This window comes from Toxorhynchites rutilus, chromosome 2 (genome assembly GCF_029784135.1).
Source record: "Toxorhynchites rutilus septentrionalis strain SRP chromosome 2, ASM2978413v1, whole genome shotgun sequence".
NCBI lineage: Eukaryota > Metazoa > Arthropoda > Insecta > Diptera > Culicidae > Toxorhynchites > Toxorhynchites rutilus.
The window spans coordinates 269,409,737-269,434,954 of record NC_073745.1 but is presented as its reverse complement, the minus strand read 5'-3'; the positions used below and the strand labels follow the sequence as shown (position 1 = coordinate 269,434,954).

Here is a 25,218-nt window from a genome sequence, read left to right as displayed (position 1 = left end):
ATCAGAGCATCGAGAGAAAGCGCGGTTACTGATGGCCGACGACCATGAGCAACAAGAATCTCCAAATGAAGCTGAAATGGAAGACCGAGGAAAAGTGGCTACATCGCTGCGTGCGCTTGGCCGGGAGGTCGGTGCAACCGGCCAAACAGTGAAAAAGTACTTGGTAAACATGGACATACATGTCAGGAAGTGGAAGTCTCGTCCACTGGTCTCGGATCGGCAGGCAATGACGCAGCGGCAGCAGCTGAATAAGATGGTCAAGTCGTTTTTCCCGGCGAATCGCGACGTGGCGGTGGTAATGGACGACGAGACTCATCTCACCCCGGATGGCAACGACTGGCAGGGCAGTTCATATTTCACTTCGCCCATGAAAGAGTGAGCTCCAAAATGAAGTTTATTTCACACACCAAGTTCCCCAAGAAGGTGCTGCTGTGGCTGACATTAAACGAGAAAAGGATGTCAAAGCCGCTCCTCTTTAGCTCCAGTCTGGCCGTGAACTGGGAAATTCATAGTAAGAAGTGCCCGCCGGAAGTTGCGTCGTTCATCAAGAAATACCATAAAAGCAAAGCGCGGTGATCTGGTGTTGGCCCACTACTCGAAGCGATCGTTAGAGGAGATGGAGCGGCTGAATATCGAAGTGGTACCCAAGTCGGCGAACTCGCCCAACGTCCCCTTATGCATATTTTTTCATTTATTGAAAATAAAAGAATAATTTAATTTTTTATTCATCCTCTTAAAGTCAGAAAACACCTTTCTCACATGAAAAAAAAGTTTTTTTCAGAATCTCTCAGGAGGTCGATCATATTTGATGAAAAAAATCCTTCTAACAGTTCGACTGAAAAGTTCATAAGGTTGACGTCTAGATGGCGCCTCTTGCAAAAATCTACTTGACAATCATAAAGCATAAAGTAATTTAATCAATGTTTTTGTCATGCGAAAATAATGTTAATTTTCATTCTTCATTTTTCAAATTACATTCGAATGCCCCTCACAGCAAATCTTCCATTTGAATATGGCATCGATTGTTTACGAAATTCTGCTTTTTAACTAGTCCAAGGATCAGTTAACGTTCGCCCAGTTAAAAAGCAGACCAGTTAAAACAGGACCAGTTAGCAAGTGATTACTGTAATTATTAATTTTATCCCAAAAATTCATACTAAACATGATCGTATCTATCAATTAAATGAAAGCTTTCTAACCACTCTACCACACTTGAATTATAAGTTTTTTTTTCAAACTGTATACAATCGAGTCCCAAACTGTATATAATCGAATCATATATAAGCGAGTCCGACCTGTATTATGATTCAAGAAATACAGTATTGAACAAAACATTTGCAACTGAAGTCTGCATTCGATAAAACACATTGGCAAACTTGCACAACATTTAAAAAAAAACTTTTTGGAGTTGTCGCTAACTAGCTGCCTATTTCATAAATACATATACAATCAGCCGCCTGTTTTTATCATAACGGTAGAGTTTTGTTGACAAGGGCTTTTTTGTGTTGGTCAAAATATTTGCAACATTTCATTTTCTACTGTTGTAAACTAGTGTGAACTAACTAACTTATAAGGAACTTGCTTTTTGATTGATACTCATTTGTAACAAGGTAAACAATATACGATTGTGCTTGATTTCTCCCAACAATTGTAAATTGTTTTTATTTGTCATGTCAAGCATCAACATGGCTCCAGACAGTCTTGGATTGGAATTGAGAATGAAGACCATCGACGATTACGTGAACGGCATGTCACAAAAAACAATTTGTGATAAATATCGAGTGAAGAAGTCAATCGTATCAAGGTTATGTTCCAAATATCGGTCAACTGGAACGATTGGTGTTGACCACAAAGGATGAAGACCTCCATTGATCGCCAGATCGATCGAAAAGGACTCAACCAAATCATCACTTAAAGTTCAGAAGGAATTACAGCTGGCCGTGTCCACCCGCACAATCAGACTACGAAAAACCTCTCATTTCATTGAAGAACCAGAAGAAAAGGCTCCTGTTCGCTACATCACATATTGGTTGGGCGGTGCAGAAATGACGCACGGTCCTGTTTAGTGATGAATCTAAGTTCAACATATTCGGGAGTGACGAAATTTGTCGCGTACGTCGACCAGTCGGAAAGCGTTTGGATCCACTGTACTGTCTGAAGACTGTAAAGCACGGTGGCGGCAATGTGATGGTCTGGGGATGTTTTTCTGATAGCGGTCGTGGTCCGATCCATCGGATTTGTGGAATTATGGACCATTTTGGGTACAACAACATCCTAAGAGACGTTATGCTGCCTTATGCCGAATGGAATATGCCAATAAAATGGCTATTCCAACAAGATAACGACCCTAAACACACGGCTAAAGTGGTCAAACAATGGTTCAAAGACAATCAGATTGTGGTGATGGACTGGCCACCACAATCTCCTGATCTTAACCCGATCGAGACTCTTTGGGGGATCGTGGACCGAAGGATCGATCGCGAAGGAGTGCGTAACCAAGACCAATTGGGGATTCGCTACGAAATACTGAACGCTATCATTAATTTGATAACAATTCTGTAAAGTTACAATTGTTTTGTCCAGGAGAAATACTTCTGTTATTTGCTTTTTATACCGTTCTGACATGTTTTTGTATAAATTATGTTTTATTTTCATTATATGAACTCCTGATGTGTTGTTGAAATGAAGCCAATCATTATTTTTTTTTTTCAAAAAGTACATTCATCACTTTTTATACGGATAGTTATATGACAGAAAGTGATTAGTTGCAATTGTTTTTTCCAAAACTGCACTGCAGCTGATTCTAATCGACTTTTTAATTATTTGAATCCATTTTGGGCGAAGATGAGATAAGATAGGATTACACTGAAATAATAATGGAAGGAATCAGCGTGATGCTTTCATCCCGTGTAGAACAAAAAGTGAACAATAACACATCATAACAGTACAATTAGATTGGTTCGTAGAACGGAAACAACATGATGGCAAATGCAAATAAGCGATGAGCACAGATTACGGAGCGAGAGTCTGTTTGTCAAATATCTAAATGGGAAAGTGGGTAGTGGCATAATAAGGGACCACACCAGGAGATTATAGCTGTTGTATGACTATACAATTGATACTGCATTGGAGCATTTGTGATTGCGGCTGTTATTGGGATTTGAAACTGTGCCGGAAGGTGAGAACGTTTTGCTTTACGCTACGCCCATCGTCCTCAGCTAATTTCAGCGTGTAGAGAAAAGGCGAAGAGCGTTTTGAAGGAAGGAAGGAAGGTATTGTATTATAGAGACTTTAAACTTTTGCAGTTCATTCGTCTCTAGCCTTGAGAAAGGCCCTTTGAAAACTCTACTCTATTCTACTCCAGCGCTACCACCTCCGCCCTCTTGCCTTGAGAAAGGCACTCGATCCCTCGCCGTCCAGCCCGTCCAGCAACGATGTTGTCCAGTCGGTGTCCACACAAAGAATGGCGTTTTGAGTTTTTTTTTGTTTTTTCTTGCAACATCACTTACTTTTCCGCAGTGACTGTGATTCATTGTGATATTCCCAAGCGTGTCTTTCGTTAGTAGCTGTTGCAGTGTGACGAGCGCTTCAGATGAAAAACAGATTCAGTAGAGTTGCAGTTTGTACACATTCACAAGTCCTAAAGGAGAACATTAACGTGGGGCAGAACAGAACGGATAGTCTTGGGGGTGGTGACAGAGCGAAATGGGGACTACTCAATGTTTTAGATTGTGACATTTAGGGAAAATAACGACGATTTCGAACATCAGATTCATGCAAGAATTGGCGTGGAACGTGAAGTGTAATAGTCAAACCCGACAAATCCCCGTTCCCACTCACAACCAACCGTTACTTGATTTATGTTGACAGCCAACAGGGTTTGCTGATTGACAGGGAAATGCGACGGTGACAGACGCAAGGATGGGTGTTAATTTGGTGTTGGCAAATTTGTTTGTTTTGTTTTGCGCGTGCGGTTCTTGAGTTTTTTTTTTCCAATTCATTTATTTGTAAGGCTCAATCGCATGAGCTTTGCGGAGCCACTAATTCATGATTTGTTTTTACAGAATTTCAACTTAAATCTATGTTTAGTAGGTTTCGACCGATTACTCGCGGTTTACTCGAGGTTAGAGGGGCAACAATTTTTGTGGGATGGATCAGGTTAGGGATATGGATATGAGGTATCGTTGTCTCAACCTAGAGTTGCCGCACGCACTGTAGCATTGTGCATAAAGACCAGGGATAGCATCTGGTGTTCGACTATCTGTCGAGGGGGGGGCGACGGTGAGATGAGGGGACAAGACGGTTCTTGAGTTATTGTTGTCGTTGACACTTGGGGCTTCTAGCACTTCTGTGTGACCTTAGTGTTATCTGGCAGCTAGCTACTGTATGCATATCGAACGATATACACAAGCTGATTTCCACGGATACACCGCGTTAGCAGAATATAATAAAATTAGGCTTTATATAAGATCCATATAAGTAGCGCTGTAATGTTATATCAAGCTGAAGCGTTGAACACGTTCTTTCAGTGTAAAATGATTTTTTTTAGTGCTCTCACGAAAATGTGCCTTAAAAATTGAGTTGTTAGATGATGAAACATGACATTGTCGAACTAAGCAAAGCTATTTTCCATTGCATTTGCAGAAGTAATACTTTTTTTAGACGATTGAAACTTATGTGTACTAACTAAATAGGCAATTATATTTTTATCATTTCCTGATTCGAGAAACGGAATAATAAATTATGCGAGTTATTAAAGGCTGCCTGGGAAGCGATAATACACAAAAACAAGCACAAGAAAATGCAAGAGAGAGAAAGGAAAAACGCCTAATACAATTCCTTCTGATATTGGCACTTACATTGTGAGGGTTGGAACATTGAAACAAAAAAAAATTATCATTGTAGGTAAAACGAAAGTGAATGGATTTGGATTATTGTAGTCATGGAAAAGGTATATGAAGAACGACAAGGTAGGACAAGGTAAGAAAAGCCGGACAAAATTGCACTTTATTCGTTCATTTTCCAACTCGAAAGGCTGTTTGGCTGCCGAATTATCATTTCTCTTTGCCGAATCGGGACAGTCCCTTTTCGTCAACGATTAGTTTATTAGAACAGAAAAGTATTCAACCGATTTATTTTCGATCGTAGAAAAATATTTAGAACGACACTGTTGTCAACTTTCCGCCATTCAGCATTGGCGTTTGCACCAAAAGGAAATAAAAGGGGGACTCACGATTGTCAAACGAATTGATGAATGGTTCCAATGATTGTGTACCCAATTAAAATACCAGTAAGTGATGAAACAAAATAAAAGGCTTGCCGAGTTAACAAACGTGTTATTATTTAGAGAAATCCAAATCGACCATATTTCAGGGAATCTGCATTGAAATTAGAGATTACAAAGTATTCTGGATCCATGATATTTTTTTAAACGTTTTTCACGTTTGTTATAATTCATTCATTATTTTTTCTAAATTCGCGTTTATTTGTCAAGAAGGTGTTTCATATTAATTTTAATTACACGGTTGGCCTGGTGCGAAAATGAGAGTAACGATTTTTTTCGAGATTTTTTAATGATTTTTGAAAATCTTTTAGATTCGAAAACTCTTATTTTTGCTTAGACGGTCTGTCTTTCATGGACAAAAAATGTCGTGGAAGAAGGAAATATTTGTTTTTTTCCAAATTTTAGACGTGACTTTCAACCTGGAAACAATCCTCAATTTCACGAAAAATATAATGATCGATCGGGTGTAACCAAACGAAATCATTCACGATTTATCAGTCTTCAGTCAGTTAGCGACCAGACAACAGTGACAGCGAGGCTTTCCAAGAGGGCTTTCTCAGAACCAAGGATTTAGTTAGATTTTCTAAATTGGCTTTTTCAATACTAGAGGCGAATGAACTGAATCAACTAACTTGTTATTACTTGAAATATTATTTCAGAATGCATCGAAATTCGTCAAATAACAAGTGATTTGTGTTTGTATAGTCATTATGTATACAGTAGAACCCCGATTATCGGCGGAATAGTCGGGCAAACTCACCGCGGATCACGAAAATCGCGGATGATGCAATTTCAGCTTGAACACTATGTTCTATCAATACATGAATCATTAAACTATCCATCTGTAAGGTTGTCTACTAATGTGAAATTCATGACCAAAACAAAAGAACAAAACCCTATCACTCATTGACAAGTTTAGGGAAGGTTCATAAAATTACTATGGAACTCGCTTTCGCGTTTCATTTAATTGACGGGCAGGGGGCAGAGCAAGCTCTGCACTATGCTATCTTTACGCATGCTCTGATAATGCATTCTGAGGCGAAAAATATTAACACAGTTAATATTGCAGATCCATGCTTATAGATTTTTGTCATTTCAATTGTTTGCCTTCAAAGCAGTTATGCTCAATGCTATTGAAACGAGTTTTCCGCTCAACAAGTAACAAACATATAAATCGTACATCTTTTTTCTTCCGAACAAGGTAATCATCATACAACTTCGTTCAGCCGGTCAAGAGATATTGGCGATCTCGGTTTAGAAAATTGAAACTTTCACCCCAGTACAGAAATGAAAGACGTAGTCCTATGTCAAAATTTAGGCAAACTGCATGCCTTTGGTCAAATTTTGATCATTCATTCCTTTGGGGCAATACTACAGTGATATTTTCGATTTTGTCTTTGATTATTATTATTTTATGGAAAGGTACAACCAATCGATTGACTGTTGCGAATAACTCGTATTTAATTTCAACGATAATGCCTCTGTCTTAGATGGTTCTACCGAACAGTTTAGGAATCAAATGGAGGATAATTCATTAGTTAAACTTGGATATAAACATGTTTTTGACGTAGGACTAGTTTTTTCAATAAAGGTAGCAAACCAGAAAACATCTCACGTTTTTAAGAGAAAACTTTAACGATAATAACAATTTTCGATGTGAACAGATTTCGATTGGTTTGTTCACGAAAATCCTCTAAGATTTGTTTAATGTTTAATTTCCGTAAATTGTTTAAATTAAGAAAAAAATAGAACAATTTCCATTGTGGAGGCGATCTGGCGCAGTGGTAACATCCATTACTCTCACGCAAAGATCGCGAGTTCAATTCTCACTCCCGAAATTCTTCCAAAAAAATGAAAGTAAAAGTGACGAACCAGCCAAATGTGTTGAAAGTCACTATAATAGAGAAAAAAAGCATTTCCATTTTCTCTTTCAATTTTCCGTGCTTTTCCGTGTGTATCAATCCGTGTTGTCAGCACGACAACTAATACAGAAGCAAGATACAATTTTGATATACCACTGCGAATAAGATACGGCTAAATTGCTCACTCGAAATGTGAATGTAGCGTCCGTTCTACACTGTGAATAGAAGAAAATGTTGCAATTCAAGATCCGCCCGTTTTTATCTTATTGGATACAAATAAGCCATTGACGATCTCGAATCAAAAATCTCGCTCCAGCTAGTGAGCAGACAATAGTCTTTCCTTATACAGTCAAGCCTGCTTTGGGCGGTCGATATCGACCACTTTGGGAATCCCCGGTTTAAAGAGTTATTTCTAAAATTTCAATATACTCTGAAACAATATTTGAAGATGAAATAAAATAAAATAATTTCGTATTTTTACGTCAACAATGCAGTCTTGGACACAACCCATTGTAATTTTTCAAGTCTAAAAACACATTAAAAAACGGAAAAAATATTTTTTTCTCACGATATCTTTGTCTACTTCACATATCAAGTGAAAAATATGTACGTACAATATTCCTAAACAAGAAAATTGTAGAAAAAAATTAAATTTCATGGATCCCATGAATATTTTGATGTCGCATTTGGCTCCTCTAATTGTTTTCTTTAATTTCAAAAGCGTGTCATGCTACGTGTTGAGTGTCACACTAAAATCGTCGTTCTTCGTCTTTCACGATCACCAAGAGCACCAAAATATTTTTTGAATAACACAATTATTTTCAATAATTCGAAAAAAAATAATTAAAGTTTCCCAAGATAACGGATGAATCTGAAAAAATAAGTTAAAAATATTAAACAAGTTTTGGAAACTTTAAGCTTGGCAAATATATCGCTGAACAACAAAATACGCTGCGTTTCACAACTATATAACCACTCATTTTTTCTTAGTTTCCAGAGATATGTAAGAAGTCGGTTGAATTGAAGTATATAGTTTAGACATAATAACTATCTTTATTTATAAGACTGGCCATTTGAACTTTATTATTGTGTCCAGGCGCGAAACATTAAAAAAAAACTGAAATTCCAGTGTTTCATAACTATATAACTATATAGATGCAGCTTACAATCAGAATGAGTGATTTGGAGAGCTGAAACGAGCAGTATCCTCTGTTTAGAACAGTGATTTTCAACCGGTGGGGAATTCCCCCTTAGTGGGGAATTTGGTCATTACAAGGGGGAAAATGTTTGAAGATGACAAAGATTAGAAAAAGTAGCCACAAAAACTTGGAAACGCTAAAATTTGCGATCCTCGGCAAGCCAAATCTGAAAGTTAATGTTCAATTGAACAACTTCGCAATGTTTGAAAGACTTTCTTCAGCGAATGATGATGAAATAGACGACGGAACAGTACAGAAGACCATAAAAAAGGAAATTGTACAGCATTTGTCAAGACTTTTTACAACAAGTTAAACTTGAAACATATGTTCCTTATATCAAAGAACAAATTAGGACATGGTTTGAAATTCCTTCCTACTGGCAGTGACGAAAGCTCCGGATCATTTTCAGTACAAACTCATCGATCTAAAAATGATCGAATCATCATCCTGACATTGGAGTATTGAACGAATTGTAAAATTTGAAAAAATCATATCTCAAAAACGAAATAAATAGCATCTCTCATATCAAGATTTGTTATGTAAAAAATCCTCTTCTTTCCAGAATAAATATAAAAAATATAGCGCCCTCTATCTTTAACCGGGAAAACTATGGAAAACTGACTCAATCAATAATTACAAAAACGAAAATCAAAATTTTACCCAAAACTAATATTTTTTCAAAGACACTCATAAGCTTCAGTTTGATATGTCGATCATCTGAATCGGTCCAGTAGTCCAGAAGTTATAATTTTTTGCAATGGAAAAAAGGTGAATAAATTGTTTTTTCGAACCATCGGTTAACTTCGGAAAATCATATCTCAACAAAGAAAAAAATAGCATCTCTAATATCGAGATATGTTATGTAAAAAATCCGCAACTTTCAAGAAAAAAAAAATAAAAAAATATGGCGCCCTTGAACTAACAATAAAAAACTACTACAATCAATAATTACGAAAACAAAATCCATTTTTTTTGCTGGTTCAATATATTGAAGGTCTGGAAGGACGAGGTGTGTTCCGGGATGATTACGTGGTGGACGATAAAGGGCAGGCTCATTGGCTTCAATTTGATATGTCGATCGTCTGAAACGGTTCAGTGGTTCAAAAGTCATGAATTCAAAAAAGTTCATTTTTGGGAAAATGTGGAAAAAATGGATTTTTCGGACCACCCTAAAATGGAAACCATAATAAAAAAAAAACGGATATAATATTTGGCTATAAAGAACAAAACACATTTGACACCCTATGCCAAATATCAGCTCAATCGGACTTAAGGGAGAGTGGCGCAAAGCGGTCAAAGTTGGAGTTGTTAGAAAATCGAAAAATCACCCAAGGGGGGAAAAAGAAAATTGGGGTTTTCGAAAAAAATTGTTTGATGCCAAATATCTTGAAATTGAATCGTCGAGATCTAGTGTCATTTCGAAATTTTTTTTGTCAAAAATCGACACTGGCACTTTTTTCTCGGAATACGAGACGAAACGTTTGGTTTTGGGTGCCAATAAAAATAGTTATCTCGATTTTTCATTCGGAACTTGTTGCCAAATGTTGATTTGCGCGATAATATACCGTATGCAAAATATTGGCCGTTTGAACATAAATGAAGCTCATTCGAACTTCATTTATTAGTGTTGCAGACGTTAAAATTTGAGTTTTTTGAAAACCTAAAAATCGCCGGAAATCGGTGCATTAGAAAAAAATAATGATGCCAAATGCCTTAAAATTGCATGACACGTCGAGATTTACAGTTATCGCAAAACATTTTTTTTGTCAAAAATCGACTTTTCAGACGGAAAAAACAACCAAGCGGCAAAAAAAAAATTTTTTTGCTGGCAAATTTTTTTTTCGAGATAACAGTAAATCTCGACGAGTTATGAAATTTTAAGACATTTGGCACCAACAAATTTTTTTTGAAAACCCCGATTTTCGGTGATCTTTCGTTTTTCAAAAAGCTCAAATTTTAACGTTTGTGACACTAATAAACGAAGTTCGAATGAGCTAATATTTTGCATATGGTATATTTCGCAGCAAGTTTCGAATAAAAAATCGAGATAACTATTTTTATTGGTACCCAAAACCATACGTTTCGTCTCGTATTCCGGAAAAGACTAAGTCCCAGAGGGTCGATTTTTGACAAAAAAAATTTCGTGATGACACTAGATCTCGACGTTTCATGCAATTTTAAGACATTTGGCATTAAAAAAAATCGAAAACCCCGATTTTCTCCCCCCTTGGGTGATTTTTTGATTTTCAAAAAACTCAAACTTTGACCGCTTCGCGCCACTCTTCCTTGTCCGATTGAGCTGATATTTGGCATAGGGTGTTTTTGCGAGGTGGTGAACATTTTCTATGCAGTATCTTTTTGAAATTAGAGATGACCGTTTTCATTGGCTCCCTACTGTATGTTTATATAAGGTCTGTTCCTGACATTGAATTAGCTAGAATACTATATCGAGGGATTGGTTGTAAAAATTGGCAAAATATTTACCGACACGCAACAAAAGAAAAACATTGCTGCTCAATGAGTATATAATATTTGTATCGTCGGTATATATTACAATTAGCAAAGGGATAGCACAAAGCATCATAACAAAGCAAACATTAATTCAATTGAGCAAGCCCCGCTTCAAAGTTGCAACTAAAACAATTTGATTTTGAGAACCAAAAGGACCATCGATGTTTGGCAAGCCTGAAACCCCGAATCGGCAATTGCAGTTATTTTTTTTTCTCGAAAAAGCTTCAAGCTCAAAACTAATAACAACAAGCACTTCAAACTACTTTCGCGTGAAAACGAAGCGGTTTATTTTGTTTCCTGGCGCTGGACTCAAAATCTTCTCAGCAATTGGCAAGAAAACATAAGTACTCTAGTTGTACACAACAGAAGCAGAGCGATGCGATTGCTCAAACTCTGGGGCGAAGGATTCATATTCATACACACAGAGAAACACACGCAGATAATTGGACTGGGGGTAGGGTTAGAATAGAGGAAGCTTACCTTCATCTCGTCGGATGGAGGGGCAGCAACATAGTTGAGAAGCTTATTGTTATTAGTGGAGCGCGTGTTAGTGGCGGCGGTGGAGATGATTATGTGCTCCTCTTCCCTCACGACAGCGGAAGTAGTTAGTGCTGGAGATGATGATGATGATGATGTTACGGTTACGGGGGTGTTTGTTGTGACCACTTTGGGGGAACCGTGGCTATTGCGGACTGTTGCTCGGTGGGTGGTGCTGGTTTTGGGTATAGTCGAGGAGACGCTTTCCGTTGTAAATATCGTCCGCGCTAGTGTCGTCGGGGATGTCGCGAATTCAGTGGTAGTGATTGATGTGGGCGGGGAATTCCCATCGGTGGTGCGCTGGAGTTGTTTGCTAGGAGTGGTGCTGCTCCTAGGGTCCGTGATGGTGTTTTCACGATCGGTCATCGCAGGTGTTGCGAGAGTGGTCGACGTCATTGGGATGCTTTTTCTCGTCGACAGTGGAATAGGACTGGTCAACATATCACCCATTGGAGGCATCATCGTTCCAGGGGTCTTCTTACTCGTTGGTGCATTGGTGGTACTGCCAGGCGATATTTTTGTCGTTGTCGAAATTGGTCGTGTTGTAGGCGTTGCAATCACCACATCGTCCACCATGTAATCATCCCGGAACACATCCCGTCCTTTCAGTCCTTCAATATCCGGCATCATTAGTTCCGTCTCCACGATTCGCTCGATGTCGATGTTTTTGTGTTTGTAGACCTTCTTTGCCAGCAGGCTTTCCTCCTCCTTTTTCAACTGCTCATTGTTCTCGATTGTCTTGGTTATGGTTGACTCCAGCTGGGAAACACTTTCCCGGATGTCCGCCTGGGTGACATCGAGCTGGTCGTTTGATTCGGTCTGAGTCAGTTCAACCTTCGCGCCGTCGTTGTTCCTCTTTTTGGCGATGGTTACTCTATCCAGCACCCCAGCAGGCACTATCAGATTGTCCCTATCGTTCACATGCGATCCCATCACCACCACCTCCTCCCCGTGGTGCTTCCGTGCTTTGCCACCCACGGCGGTCCCCGATTTGGCGCTGTTAGTACTGTGTTTATTGCTGCTAGGGTTTTCACTGTTAGTGGGAGTAATGTTTTCGCTCGGGTGCGACACCTAACGATGCAGATTCGTACGGAATGGCAGCGGCACACGAGAGGGATGAGAGGGAAAATACAGTGTCCCACAAAAATGGAAATGAAGGCGCATGGTAGTTGGTGATGAAGGGTTTTTTTTGCGGTTGATGGTAATATGTTTGATGGCAGGACACAAGATGGGAAGAGAAAAAGCAATGATATTATTTACATACGAAGACAGAACACAAAAAATGTTGTATGACAGTGGGAAAACAGTTTTACAAATCACACACACGCACACAAATAAGACGGAAGTGGCGGAAGCCAGCCACGGAATATGTATAGGAAAAAGATACAGGAAACAACATTGATACACTAGAGGCGAATGAACTGCAAAGTTTAAAGCCTCTTAAAAACAAAGAAAGAAAGAAACATTGATACAGGAGTTGGATGATAACAAAAAATGAAGAAAGCAACTGTTGACGTTGGGGGTGGTAATGAGAAAATAAGTGACAATGTGTGTTAATGGGGGTTGTGGAAACTACTGTAACAATTTTTTGGGCTGTGATTTTTTGCGGAAGACTAGTTCTTTATTGAATTGATTGAAGTGTTGTCCATTGAAATGCTAGACTCTGTGGCTCGAAAAACTTTTTTATCTCCACCATAATTATTGCGATATTGCGATATCACCAAGGCGATGTAGCAAAAGGGGAAAATTTGAATAAAGATTGAAAATTAAAACGTTACAGTTCCATCGGATAAGGATCGCCAACCAAGATAAAACGTTGATTCATTTTTCAGTTCGATTTATACAAAGTTGAATTCTAGAAGGCTTAGGAGTTAATAAATACCTCCTCTACCAAACCTGAACCAATACATGCATATTGATCTTTTTTAGTTTTTGGTCTTAATTTCGTTCTCTCTTCTTTCGTTCATGAGAAAAGATTGGCACAAATGAATGAGAAAGAATGAATTTAAGGCACACATAGTCCAAACTAAAAAAATCAATAAGTCTTCATTCGTTGAAGTTCGGAGGATCACATACAGTAGAACCCCGATTATCCGCGGAATAGTCTGGCTAGCTCATTGCGAATAACGAATATCGCGGATAACGTAAGAAAGAATGAAAAATTATTTCAAAAAAAAATATATTGAAGCATGAAAACTTATGTTTGATCAATAAAAAAAAAACATTAAACAATCCATTACAAGGTCGTGTACATCAATGGTCAGATAATGTGAAAGCCATGACCAAAACAAAAGTGCATAAGCCTATCATTAATTGACTCATTCCGGAAAGGCCTATAGATGTACTATGGAGCTCGCTGTCGCGAATAATCCGCACTGCGGATCATCCGCTCGCGGATAATCGGAGTTCCACTGTATGACCTTCCATCACTCTAGGGATTTACGAATTTTCGTACGATGTGTCAACCTTGACTAAACAGCACTTTTTTCGAGATCGAAAAATGAGTTGCGGGAAATAAATTTTTTTTCGACTCATTCATTAAACCACATTTAGTTAATTTATTCATCTGAGTAAATTATTTTATTCATCTGAAAAAAAAAAAATAAAAAAAAAATATGAACAAACTGTGCAAACAATGGATTCATGTAATATCTATTGTTATGTAAACGTGACACATGTCTAGCTCCGAAAGTTCTTTCGATTTTTGATCATGTTAACGGAACGTTTGACCAGGGCGAAAGCCAGGGTAACAACGCAGCGTCTCACAAGGCTTTAGTTTTATACTTATGGTCAGTCAAGATGGATTACAAAAGGTGGGAAAACATATAAGCATTTGGGCTCGCCAAATGACGGATCGGCCAAACTCGAATGGATCCGATTGGAATGAACAATTAACACACGCATTTGGCTAACGGATTGAGTAATTCCACTATTGAAACATATTTTTATAAAACCGAAATTATGCATTGAAAACATTCAAAAGAACGTAAGCATTTTAGCATGAACTTCATCTGAGACATTGTAGCTATAACAGATACTGTTTAAAAAAACTGTCTCAGAATGAGTTATAGAGAACTAACGTGGCTTTTGAAAAAAAAATATAAGCAGAGGTTTTCTTTCGTAAAGCTCGTAATAGCAGACTTTCTCAAGGCATTCGTTTCTGAGATATAGAACCTCGATTTTTCGCGAGTGGATGATCCACAAAAGGGAATCTCATAGTAAACTTATATGCCTTCCCAAAATTCTTTTGTTTTGGTCATGGCTTTCACATTATCTGACCACTGGTGTCCACGATAGTTCTTCGATTTCTGTATTCATAAAAACACAGTTTTCATGCTGAAGTGTCTTTTTTCGTCTTTGCCTCTACATTCCGCGGATAATCGGTGCTCTACTGTAACTCAAAATAAAATTAACTAACTAATTTAATTTGAATTTGACTAATTTAAATGTGGAATTTATTTAAAATAATAACAGGGAGATGTTAATGCGAAAATGCTGAGATTTTGAAGTTCCCATGATCCCGAATAGTAAACGACAAAGAGATGAATTGTGGCTTCTTCTCTATTAACCACTTTGTGTGTCATTTTGAAGAATAGATTAATAGTATTCGGACTTCTTCACGCTTTAAATTTTCACTTGTTTTGGGTTCCATTTCCGAGATTTGGTCGGAAGTTTTTTTTCGCCAATGGAAGTTCTTTTGGCTTGCACTGGTACACTCATATTCTAGAACCTGTCACTTAGAATGGGTTCAAGGCGTGTTATTTGGTACATCAATCTAGATTAAAAAATATTAAAAAATGAAATTTAGAATAATTTGGTACACCCGAAAACCGTTTTTGAGTGATAAAGTACCATATTTTTCAAAACTAATCTACAAATATAATTTTTTAGGTTACGATTTTTGTTGGATGTTGGATTTCCATATTAATGAAAGAGATACGCCACAGTCATAATCGACTATTTGCAGCAACTACTTAGCCGCTACAACTATCCGTAGTGAACTCTACCTTATTCTCTCGTTCGGGTACAAGAGCACCCAAAGCTTGCAAAGCTCATCTCGAATTTCAAAAAGTTACCCAATAAAAAATGTTCACCACCTCGAAAAAACACCCTATACCAAATATCAGCTCAATCGGACTTGAGAGAGAGTAGCGCGAAGCTGTCAAAGTTTGAGTTTTTTGAAAATCGAAAAATCACCCAAGGGAGGAGTAAAGGAAATAGGGGTTTTCGTAAAAAATTGGGGTTTTCGGAAAGAATTTTTTGATGCCAACTGTCTTAAAATTGCATGAAACGTCGAGATCTAGTGTAATCTCGAAAAAAAAATTTGTATACGAAACGAAAAGTATGGTTTTGGGTGCCAATAAAAATATTTATCTCGATTTTTCATTCGGAACTTGCTACGGAATGATGATTTACACTATAATATACCCTATGCAAAATATTAGGTCATTCGGACTTCATTTACTGGTGTCACAAGCGTCAAAATTTGAGTTTTTTTGAAAAACAAAAAATCACCAAAAATCGAGGTTTTTAAAAACTAATTTGTCAAAAAAAAAAAAGTTTTTTGGCACATGGTCGTGTTTCCGCCTGAACAATCGATTTTTGACAAAATTTGTTTTAAGATAACTGTATATCTTGACGTGTCATGCAATTTTGAGATATTTGACTTCAAATTTTTTTTTTAAACTTCGATTTCCGGTAATTTTTCAGTTTTCAACAAAACTCAAATTTTAACGTCTGCGACAACAGTAAATGAAGTCCGAGATGAACTAATATTTTGCATAGGGTATATTATCGTGTAACTATTTTTATCGAGATAACTATTTTTATTGGCACTCTAAACCATACTTTTCTTTCGTATTCCGAAAAAAAACCCAGAGTGCCGATTTTTGACATTTTTTTTTGAGATGACACTAGATCTCGACGTTTCATGCAATTTTAAGACACTTGGCATCAATTTTTTTTTCGGGTGATTTTTCGATTTTCAAAAAAACTCAAACTTTGACCGCTTTGCGCTACTCTCCCTTAAGTCCGATTGAGCTGAAATTCGGTATAGGGTGCTTTTTCGAGGTGGTGCATATTTTGTATAGGGTAATATTTTGAAATTTTAGGGTCGATTTTTTCCCATACATTCATTGGCACCCTAGTGACGATCCGTTTCAGTGCCCGATTGTCTAGTGTGGGAAATCTCAATTCTATTCTAACAAGTAACTATTGATTTTTTTCTGCATTTGATTGTTAGCGTAAATATATAAAAATCGGTTGGCGCAGATATCTCGTAAATTCACCAAGAAATTACTGAACAATCACAGCTCAAAATTTAATTTGTTTTCCAATTTGCACCCCAATATGTTCTCGAAAAACGTAATCCTACGTCAAAAAATTATGTAAAAGTGGATAAAACTAGGATTAATGAAATATTGTTTGATCCTATTTTTTGTTGCTGCTGGAGAAACCCGAATAACTTATGAAAAGAGCGTGTTTACGTGAATTATTCAGATGTGTTGAAATTGATCACTATGAACTTTATGATTTAAGATAATCAGAATCAGAATTATCATTACATTGATAGAATACGTTTATTGTTGAAATAGTTAAGATTTGAAAAACATTTGATTTGATATGAATAAAAAAAATGTTTTCAAGTTATTCAAAATATAGTGTTCACATTCCATTTTCTCGAAAAATGTTTTCTTCTTTTAAAAACCTCTATATGCCAAATTTGTTTCCATTTACATGATTAGCTCTCGAGTTATGCGAAAATTTTTCTACATCATTTCTATAAGGTTTTTGTTGCATGAAACCGATTCAGAGGGTATAACTGTGGGTCATATTTATTGAGTCGAGTTCTCAGTGAATATCTCAGATGAAGAAAATGGTAAGAAAGGATTCATTTCCTTCTCAATTTGATATTTTCCGCATCAACTTAGCATCGGGCAGTACGGCATATCCTTGATTGGGGAAATTTGCTCGCTTTCGGCCGTAAACATTCTCACGAGAGAAATAGCTTGTATGTGAGGGATGCCAGATGATTTTTTCAAATATCTCTGGAGGCACGAATAAATGTCTTCAAATGTAATCATAATAAACAAAACTGAGCAAACCATCACTATATTTCTAAATCATGTTCCATAAATCACACAAACAATTGTTTTCACATACTTTGAAATGACCTTATTATGTTTTCACAAAATTAAATGTCTTCAAAACGAAAACATGTCTTCACATCTGGCATCTATATTATGTGCTCAGAGAATGCAGGAAAACAAGAGCGCGGACTGGAGAATTAATGCACGAATACTGGGAGAACACGCTGAAGGGAATAGATTGATGAAATTTCTCATCCATACAAGCTGTTTCTCTGAGCTTTATAGTCTCTGAGAGAAACAACTCATGGGTATATTATACTTCTGCTGGGCCATTTAACACCGTATGATTGGAAATTTAGAATTTGGGCGCCTTACAAAATGTTATTTAGTTATTTAGTATCTAAAATACAGAACGATTACAGATGACTGAGGGTTAACTAATCTACGTACTGACGTAGTTGTTACCTTAAATTTTAAGAGCACGGTCAAGATAAATCGATTCTCGCTTAGGGGGTGCGTATTACACACTTCTCCTATAGATATAGCGACTGACACAATGGAGACGCATGATTTTTCAACGAAAGAACGCTGTGCAGGAGTTAATTCTGCGTCGAGCTACCCGTGAGAACGCTAAAGAATAGACGGTGCAGAGTCTCCATAAACTTCCACAAGTTTTCCGATGCGCTTCGGTTTCACTTTTCTTCCAAAGGGAACAGCAAACCAAAACTTCCCGCAAATGGTGCGACATTCGACATTTGAAATTCGACATTTTCAACGCTGTAAAGATAGAACTTGTTGTGCAAAACTCAAAGATCTGTAAACAGTATTTTGTTAACAGATATCAACATTTCACGATTCAGCAAAAATTAGCTGTCGCCGTCGACTATCTATAACATCTGGCGGCATCTTGTGGAAACGGCACGAATTTAGTTGTGAACCTAATATTATTTTTCGTAATGTAAATTTGATTTGAATTTTGAAATTGTGAAAATAACGACATTGCCCTGCTCTAAGCGATTATTCAGCAAATTAGGGCAATATTTTAGCAGTGGATTTTAGATTTCATTGGCAGCCCATTTTTTGAAACAAGAAAAATCAATAGTTCTGAAGGACAAAAAAATCCCATGAATTTAAAAAAAACATTGGTTTATATCTGTCTCAACGAGAAAACTACTCAACGAAAATTGTTCATACTCTACCTATTGGATATAAATCAAAGGTGCAGAAATGTCATGAAATCGGCAAAACAGCCCACTTTTATTCACCGGAGAACTCTCTCATCGTTCATTGAATCCGTTTTCAGATAAAAATTCTGTGTTCGCGAATGGCACGTTTTTGTTTTGGCTCTGTGCTAAAATCGAACGGGTATCATAAAGGAGAATAACATCTTCAGCAGCCACAATGAAATTATTCTTTAAAGTAAAAATTCTACAGGTTCGGGTCGAATTGACCTTTCTTTGGTCCATTCTCCGTGGAATTGTTCTCTTGTGAATCTCCATGCTCCAAATGCTAAAGTCTACATTCGAGTTCTGTGTATATTTTTCATATTATATACGAGGGCTATGTAGTAGACTCGCGCAGCAGCGAGCGGGTTAGATCTACTATCGCTTGATGCGTACTGAGCGTCCAAGATGGCGACCTTAGCTCCGCCCACTGCCGCGCTGATCGAAAATGTTCGTTACTTTCTGGATCGCCCTCGTACTTTAGTCTGGAAATTCGTTCTTCAGGCGATGGTTACGGACGTTTGCTCTTTTCAATGATTCCTGATTTCTGAAATTACTCTATCATGAACTAGACTAAAAATGAGGTACAAACACGAAAAAAGATATTTCAGCATGGAAACTATTATTCATTAATCAATGATGGAAAAAAATCATTCAGTTCTTAAAATGTATTCTAACAGGCTCTACGTTACGTTACATTACGTTAGGCTCGTTAAAATACATTGCAATACATCGGAGCTAATTTTATTTTTGAATGCAATATGCTTTCGATAACATATAACTGTTGCTTTACTGTATATAACTCGAAGGATATCAACACCATGTATAACAACAATTGAAAAAGAAGACAGGACAGAAAGTATCTTTCTGGAACTTTTGTTTTATCATTCTCGTATATCACCATTCAAGTGCAGCATTCCTAGCATTTCTGAAATCACAGATTGGGTTGAGTTGGGATAACAATTTTTCTCCCACCGGAACCGCCGTTTTGTGTGTCACAAATTCAAATTTCAAATCCGACTGGTGTCCTGTGTGAGAAGAATTGAGAAAAAGGATTCCCAATTTGTGTATTGCAAATTGGGAATCACAAGGCGGAAACTGCACATTTTCCGTTTGGTTTCCTTGTCACATGCACGAAACAGTCCAAAAACAGGCTAGCGATTTTCCACGCCGGAAGAAAATGGTTCATCCACTTATGTTGATATATAGCAAGTTAAAGTCCAAAATTGAGCCCCATATTTCTTGTGCCCAAAACATTCATTTTTTTCTCGCTTTGTCGGGACCCAGGTCCTTTTCGTAAGAGACGCGTTTCTGCCATGATGGGCTTGTGGACGTTGTGCTTGGTCGGACTTTATGCCCCATACCCATTATCGGATCGAAGCGGTCCAGAACGGACCTTTTTTTTTGTCAGCGGTTGAACCAACCGACTGGAAAAGAGCGAACCATGGGAATGAGCGGAGTCGAGGGGTTTGACTAAAAAAAAGTTTCACGCTGTTGTATCAGAGAATAGCCAGTGAATAGTGAAATAGGGTCGGCGGATTCTTCCACTTGACTGCGATTAGATCATTGTTAGAATACTAGAACAATTCGAACGTTTATACATCAATATTCATCACTAATCAAATCGGGCTTCAAGTTTGAGGCATTCTCATTGCAACAGCCAAATGACATGCGTCCCCATGCAACAGCAGTTTGGCGGTTCAATGGAGCAGCGTGGTGCTGCAACTCACGTAAAACGAGAAGTATGATGTGAAGGGTAATATTTTTCGTCGGTCCACATACAACCACATATCTTCTCGACCGACCAGACACAGTCATTTCAGACAAACATTCCACTGTCTAGTGAAAACTTTAGCAGACAAGTGAAGTGGTAGCAGAGCCCCTGGCATTACAACATGCAGTGGTTTAGATCAAGTGCCACCACAAAAAAAACCCTCTTATTTTGTATGTTCTTGCGAAATGGATTGCTTTCAGACTTATTTATCAAGAAAGGGTCAGCATGCAGCAGCATATCGTTTTGCACAATTGGGCCGATAGCGACTTTGCAACGAAGTTTCGTATTCTCAATATTAGGGGGGATATTTTGTACCCTGCCGAGCGTGAAATATTTATGGATTCATCTTTTTTTTCAAATCATCATGATGAAATAAAAGCAAATTGAACTACATTTATCTCTCTCTATTATAGTAGAAAAAAATATCTATCTCAAAAATAAGTACACTCGACGAAAAAATTAGAGGAACAGAGTGCGAAGTCGGAAATTTTAAATGATTTTTGACATGCTGTAACTTCGTGAAAAATCAACGCATGTCGATGGGATGCACATCATTTTGAAGCTATAATTTTCAGGTATTAGAAGAAATGAAAAATCTATTTTTCTTTGTTTTTTTCAAGAATATTCCGGAATAACACAATTTTTTGCTAACCAATTAACCGTATCAATCAGCTTTTATTTGGTTCCAAGAGCGTTCTTGTAGGACCTTCCCACATAGACAAATTTCAGTTTGAATGAAAAATTACCTCTCGAGTTTGATGACTTTGCATAACTCAATAAGCAACCATCACACCGCAAACCGAAATGCAGTTTTAAAAACTCCAATGAATTCTGCACAAGGATAATTTGTTACTTTGATGAAAAGAAAATTATTTAAATTTTTAGCATCGATTTCAAAAAAGTGCCAAAAACAGGATTTTTATAGTGCTTTACAAAATCTACTGTAATTCTGCAAATATCGCAGTATATTCTAATGTTTGCAGGCAAATTTTAAACCTAGTGTATTCCCTAAACATCTGTGAACGTTTCATATTGATACGAACCGTTTTTTCTAGCAGATTTTTCCGAAGTTTGGAGTAAATTAGACGAGCACTTAATCGCAAATCGTACCAGAAGTAGAAAATCCTATGTGACTCTCAGAACGACGTAACTTTCGTTTTCATGCGATTGTAGGTACAAATATTGTAAGGAGTGATGATACTCACACATATTCATATGTATTTCCATACACAAAAGCACTTTTCACTCACAAACTCACAAAGACGAAAGTTACGAATCGTCTATTCTGAGAGTCGCGTTGGATTTTGTAGTTATGATACGATCTACGATTAAATGCTCCTCTAATTTACTCCATATTTTGAAAAATCGGCTAGAATAAAACCGCTGAACATATCAATATGAAATGTTCACGGATGTTTAGGGAATACACCAGGCTGAAAATTCGCCTGCAAACATTGGAACTTACTGCGATATTTGCAGAACTACAGTGGATTTTGTAAAGCACTATAAAAATACTGTTTTTGGCACTTTTTTAAAATCGATGGAAAAAATTCAAATGACTTTTTCTTCGTCAAAGTAACAAATTATCCTTGTGCAGAATTCATTGGAGTTTTAAAAACTGTCTTTCGATTTGCGGTGCGATAGTTGCATATTGAGTTATTCAAAGTTATGAGAGGTTATTTGGATTTGCTGGTTTACCAAATTCATAGGAGTCAGCAGTACGATGGAGCTCTGTGAGAAAAGATAAAGCCCTTGTGGAAAGATCTTTTCTTTTGTACCGCGAAAAACACTCCAAAAATTCTTAAAAAGATCACATATACCTAAAATAGACGTAGGAAGAAATTTGAATACAAACTAGAGCAGTACTGAATCACAAAATAAAAAATTTATTTAAAATAAAAATAAAAATTAATTTCAATTTTTTGTTAGTATTTGATTTTTTGATGAAAAAATTGTTTGAAAATATTGATGGATACACCTAGCAAGATGTACTTTCAGTATTTTCTTTTCATATTTCTGTCTCAAAGCTATTGAGAATGTTTTCGCATTTCGTTCGATCTGTTTCTTTTCGAACATAAAATGGACAAAACGTTCGAATAAGAAAATGCTAAGTTCTAACTCGAACGAAATAACCGTTCCGAACGAAATGAAAATCCGTCGCAATACAGAACAGGGCTGAATATTTTCCATACAGGTGGTGATTTGGTTTGGGGGCACTTTTTATTCCCTTACCCAGCCAGACTCTTCGAAAATATAAAAAAATAAATTTTTGTACCGCGCAACACTGAAAAAAAAATCACACATGTCTAGAAAAACCGTAGGAACACATATGAATATGAACTAGAGTAGTACTGAATGTCTAAATCCCAATTTTTTTTTTCTAAATTTCAATATTTTTTTAGTATTTCAATTTTTGATTAATTTTTTTTGATAATTTTTCTTGATACACCGTAGTGAGATGCACATTCAGTATTTTTTCAAATTTTTATCTCGAAGCTTTTGAGGTTGGCTTGAAATAAACGAAAAAGTACGTTTTTCACTTAGATCCTATGTCAAACCACATAGGGGTTAAAAAAAACCGCCAAAATTTCTTATTAAATATCCTCTACAATATTTGCCATACAGCTATTGATTGAGTTTGGGGGCACATTTTACTCCCTTACCCGGCCAGGCCCTTTGCCGTACATTACATTCAGACATGCGGATTTCGTGTTACGATTTATCAAAAAAAAGGTCAATGTTCCTGTATACGAACTCACAAAAAGTGCCAAAGAAAATTGGTTATATGATAATGATAATCGTAATTCAGAGTAGTTATATACAAAGCTTTAAAAATCGGGCGGGATCGGGGCAGCGCCCAGTTATCATGATGTGTATTTGCTCTATATCTCTTTGAACTATATCTATATCTCGGTTTGAACAAATAATCATTCTGCTCCAGAATTCAAAAGTTAACCTTTTTCCCGCAGTCATTCGCATACTGACTACAGACTGTTGAGCTTCATTCATCCATCCGTTCGAGTTACGGCTGGAGCGCTGTGGGGATGATCAGGATCCGGAAATCCGTTCCACTTACCTCCCCCACCCCGCAAACGCGCTTCCCCTGCTTATCACAAATGCCAAGACAATGGAATGTGGCCATTTAGCCACACTTCCCCTTCGTTCTAGTTTTTAGGTCGCTTCACGAACCATACACAACAGTGTCTTTGCAATAATAACACTCTCTCTCCGGAGGGGCCACCGGAACGCGATTCTTTCCACCATAGCTTTGGTTTTGGCGCTCTTCTCACTCTGCTTGTTTGTGTGCCATCACCTTTCTGGCTGGGTGGCGGAAGGCGGAAAACCTATTATCGCATCTCAGGCGAGCGAAACGAAGCATAAATGTATGAAGAACATGGACCGCGATGATAGAGTCAACACAAATGGCAAATATGGCATCATTAGTCACGACCCGATTCATACCCGAGTGGAACCGAATGGTTGAAGAGCGATTCTTTGAACAGATTTTAAACGGTATATCTACAACTATGGGTTTTGGTTAGTAACAAAACAAAACTCAGATATGAACGTGGTAAGGGGTGGCAACTAACGAACTCAACTGCATACAATTACTACGCTCTAGAAGACGAATATAGAATAGGAAAAAAACTAGACAAACCAAACGAATGAAACGTATTAGTATTGGATTAGTGATTAGTGTGGATAAAACATTAGTTACACGTTCAAACGCAACTTCCTCCGGAAAACGTGGTTTTATACAGTGAAATCTACCCTAATGGAAGAACAACTAAAATGGTTTCTGACTCTGAATAGGATGGTTTTGCTATAGCAAACTCTAAAAATGAATATGAATTATGATGGTTCTGATGTAACGAATTTCGATGAGATAATACTAGGTTGTTCAATAAACGTTGTCGTTTGATGACTTGAAACATTTTTTATAGACTACAAATACACTTTCACGATCGCTATCGAGCGTTTCTAAGTGAAATATTCCGAAAATTTAGAAAATCTTGAACGGCCATGTTGAATCAGAACGAAGAAACATTCAACATGTCTTCGACACAGGAGATTCTGCTTTTTCCACAGGACGAGTTTTGCGCCAACTCGTCTATGGAGTAGGCATCACCCTCTCAGAATTGCTGATGAATAAAATTTGAATGTGCTGATTGCTTTAAAATTGAAATTTATAGCTTAAATTTGATTCTAAACATTTTTTTTTTCAAAATTACAGTAAAATGAGTTTTGCAAAATCATCAACACGTACAAAAATATGTCCTACGAGTGATTTGTAGAGAATTGTCTGAATATGGAAAATAATTTTTAAAAATGTATTCAAGTATTGACAAGATGGTATTTGAAGAAAAAAACTTGAATTCGATTTGAAAAATTAATTATTCCGGAAATGATGATTTTAGGGAAAATGATATATGAGATAAGATATGTTCAGAAAACAACGGTAATTTTCGTGTTTCAATAAAAAAAATCATGTTGTCGCCCTTAAAATAGTCTCCATTATATTTGTGCCACTTATGCCAGCACTTATTCCAATTAACGAAACACTTCTCAAACTCGAACTTTGGAATAACCTGTAGCTTCGAAACTACAGGTTTTACTACAGGCATTTTGATCGCTTTTGATATTATTTTCATTGGAAGAAATTGGTTATTTCTTGAGAATGGTTAGACCTAGGATAGTATCTTATATACAGTTTTTCATATTGAATTGCATGTAGATTC

At 37.1% G+C, this 25,218-nt stretch overlaps 1 protein-coding gene across 12 annotated transcripts in view; it reads right to left on the bottom strand.

The window, feature by feature from the left end:
* The window catches only part of LOC129768843 (uncharacterized), a 539,752-nt gene that overhangs the window by 37,450 nt on the left and 477,084 nt on the right, over nt 1-25,218 (bottom strand). For 11 of the 12 annotated variants that reach the window (XM_055770771.1, XM_055770770.1, XM_055770772.1 and 8 more), the window contains one exon: nt 11,337-12,464. The exons of the other annotated variant lie outside the window; for it this stretch is intronic. In XM_055770771.1, coding sequence (XP_055626746.1) covers nt 11,337-12,464 — 1,128 coding nt within the window. The remainder of the gene's footprint in view (nt 1-11,336; nt 12,465-25,218) is intronic. 12 annotated transcript variants of the gene reach the window in all.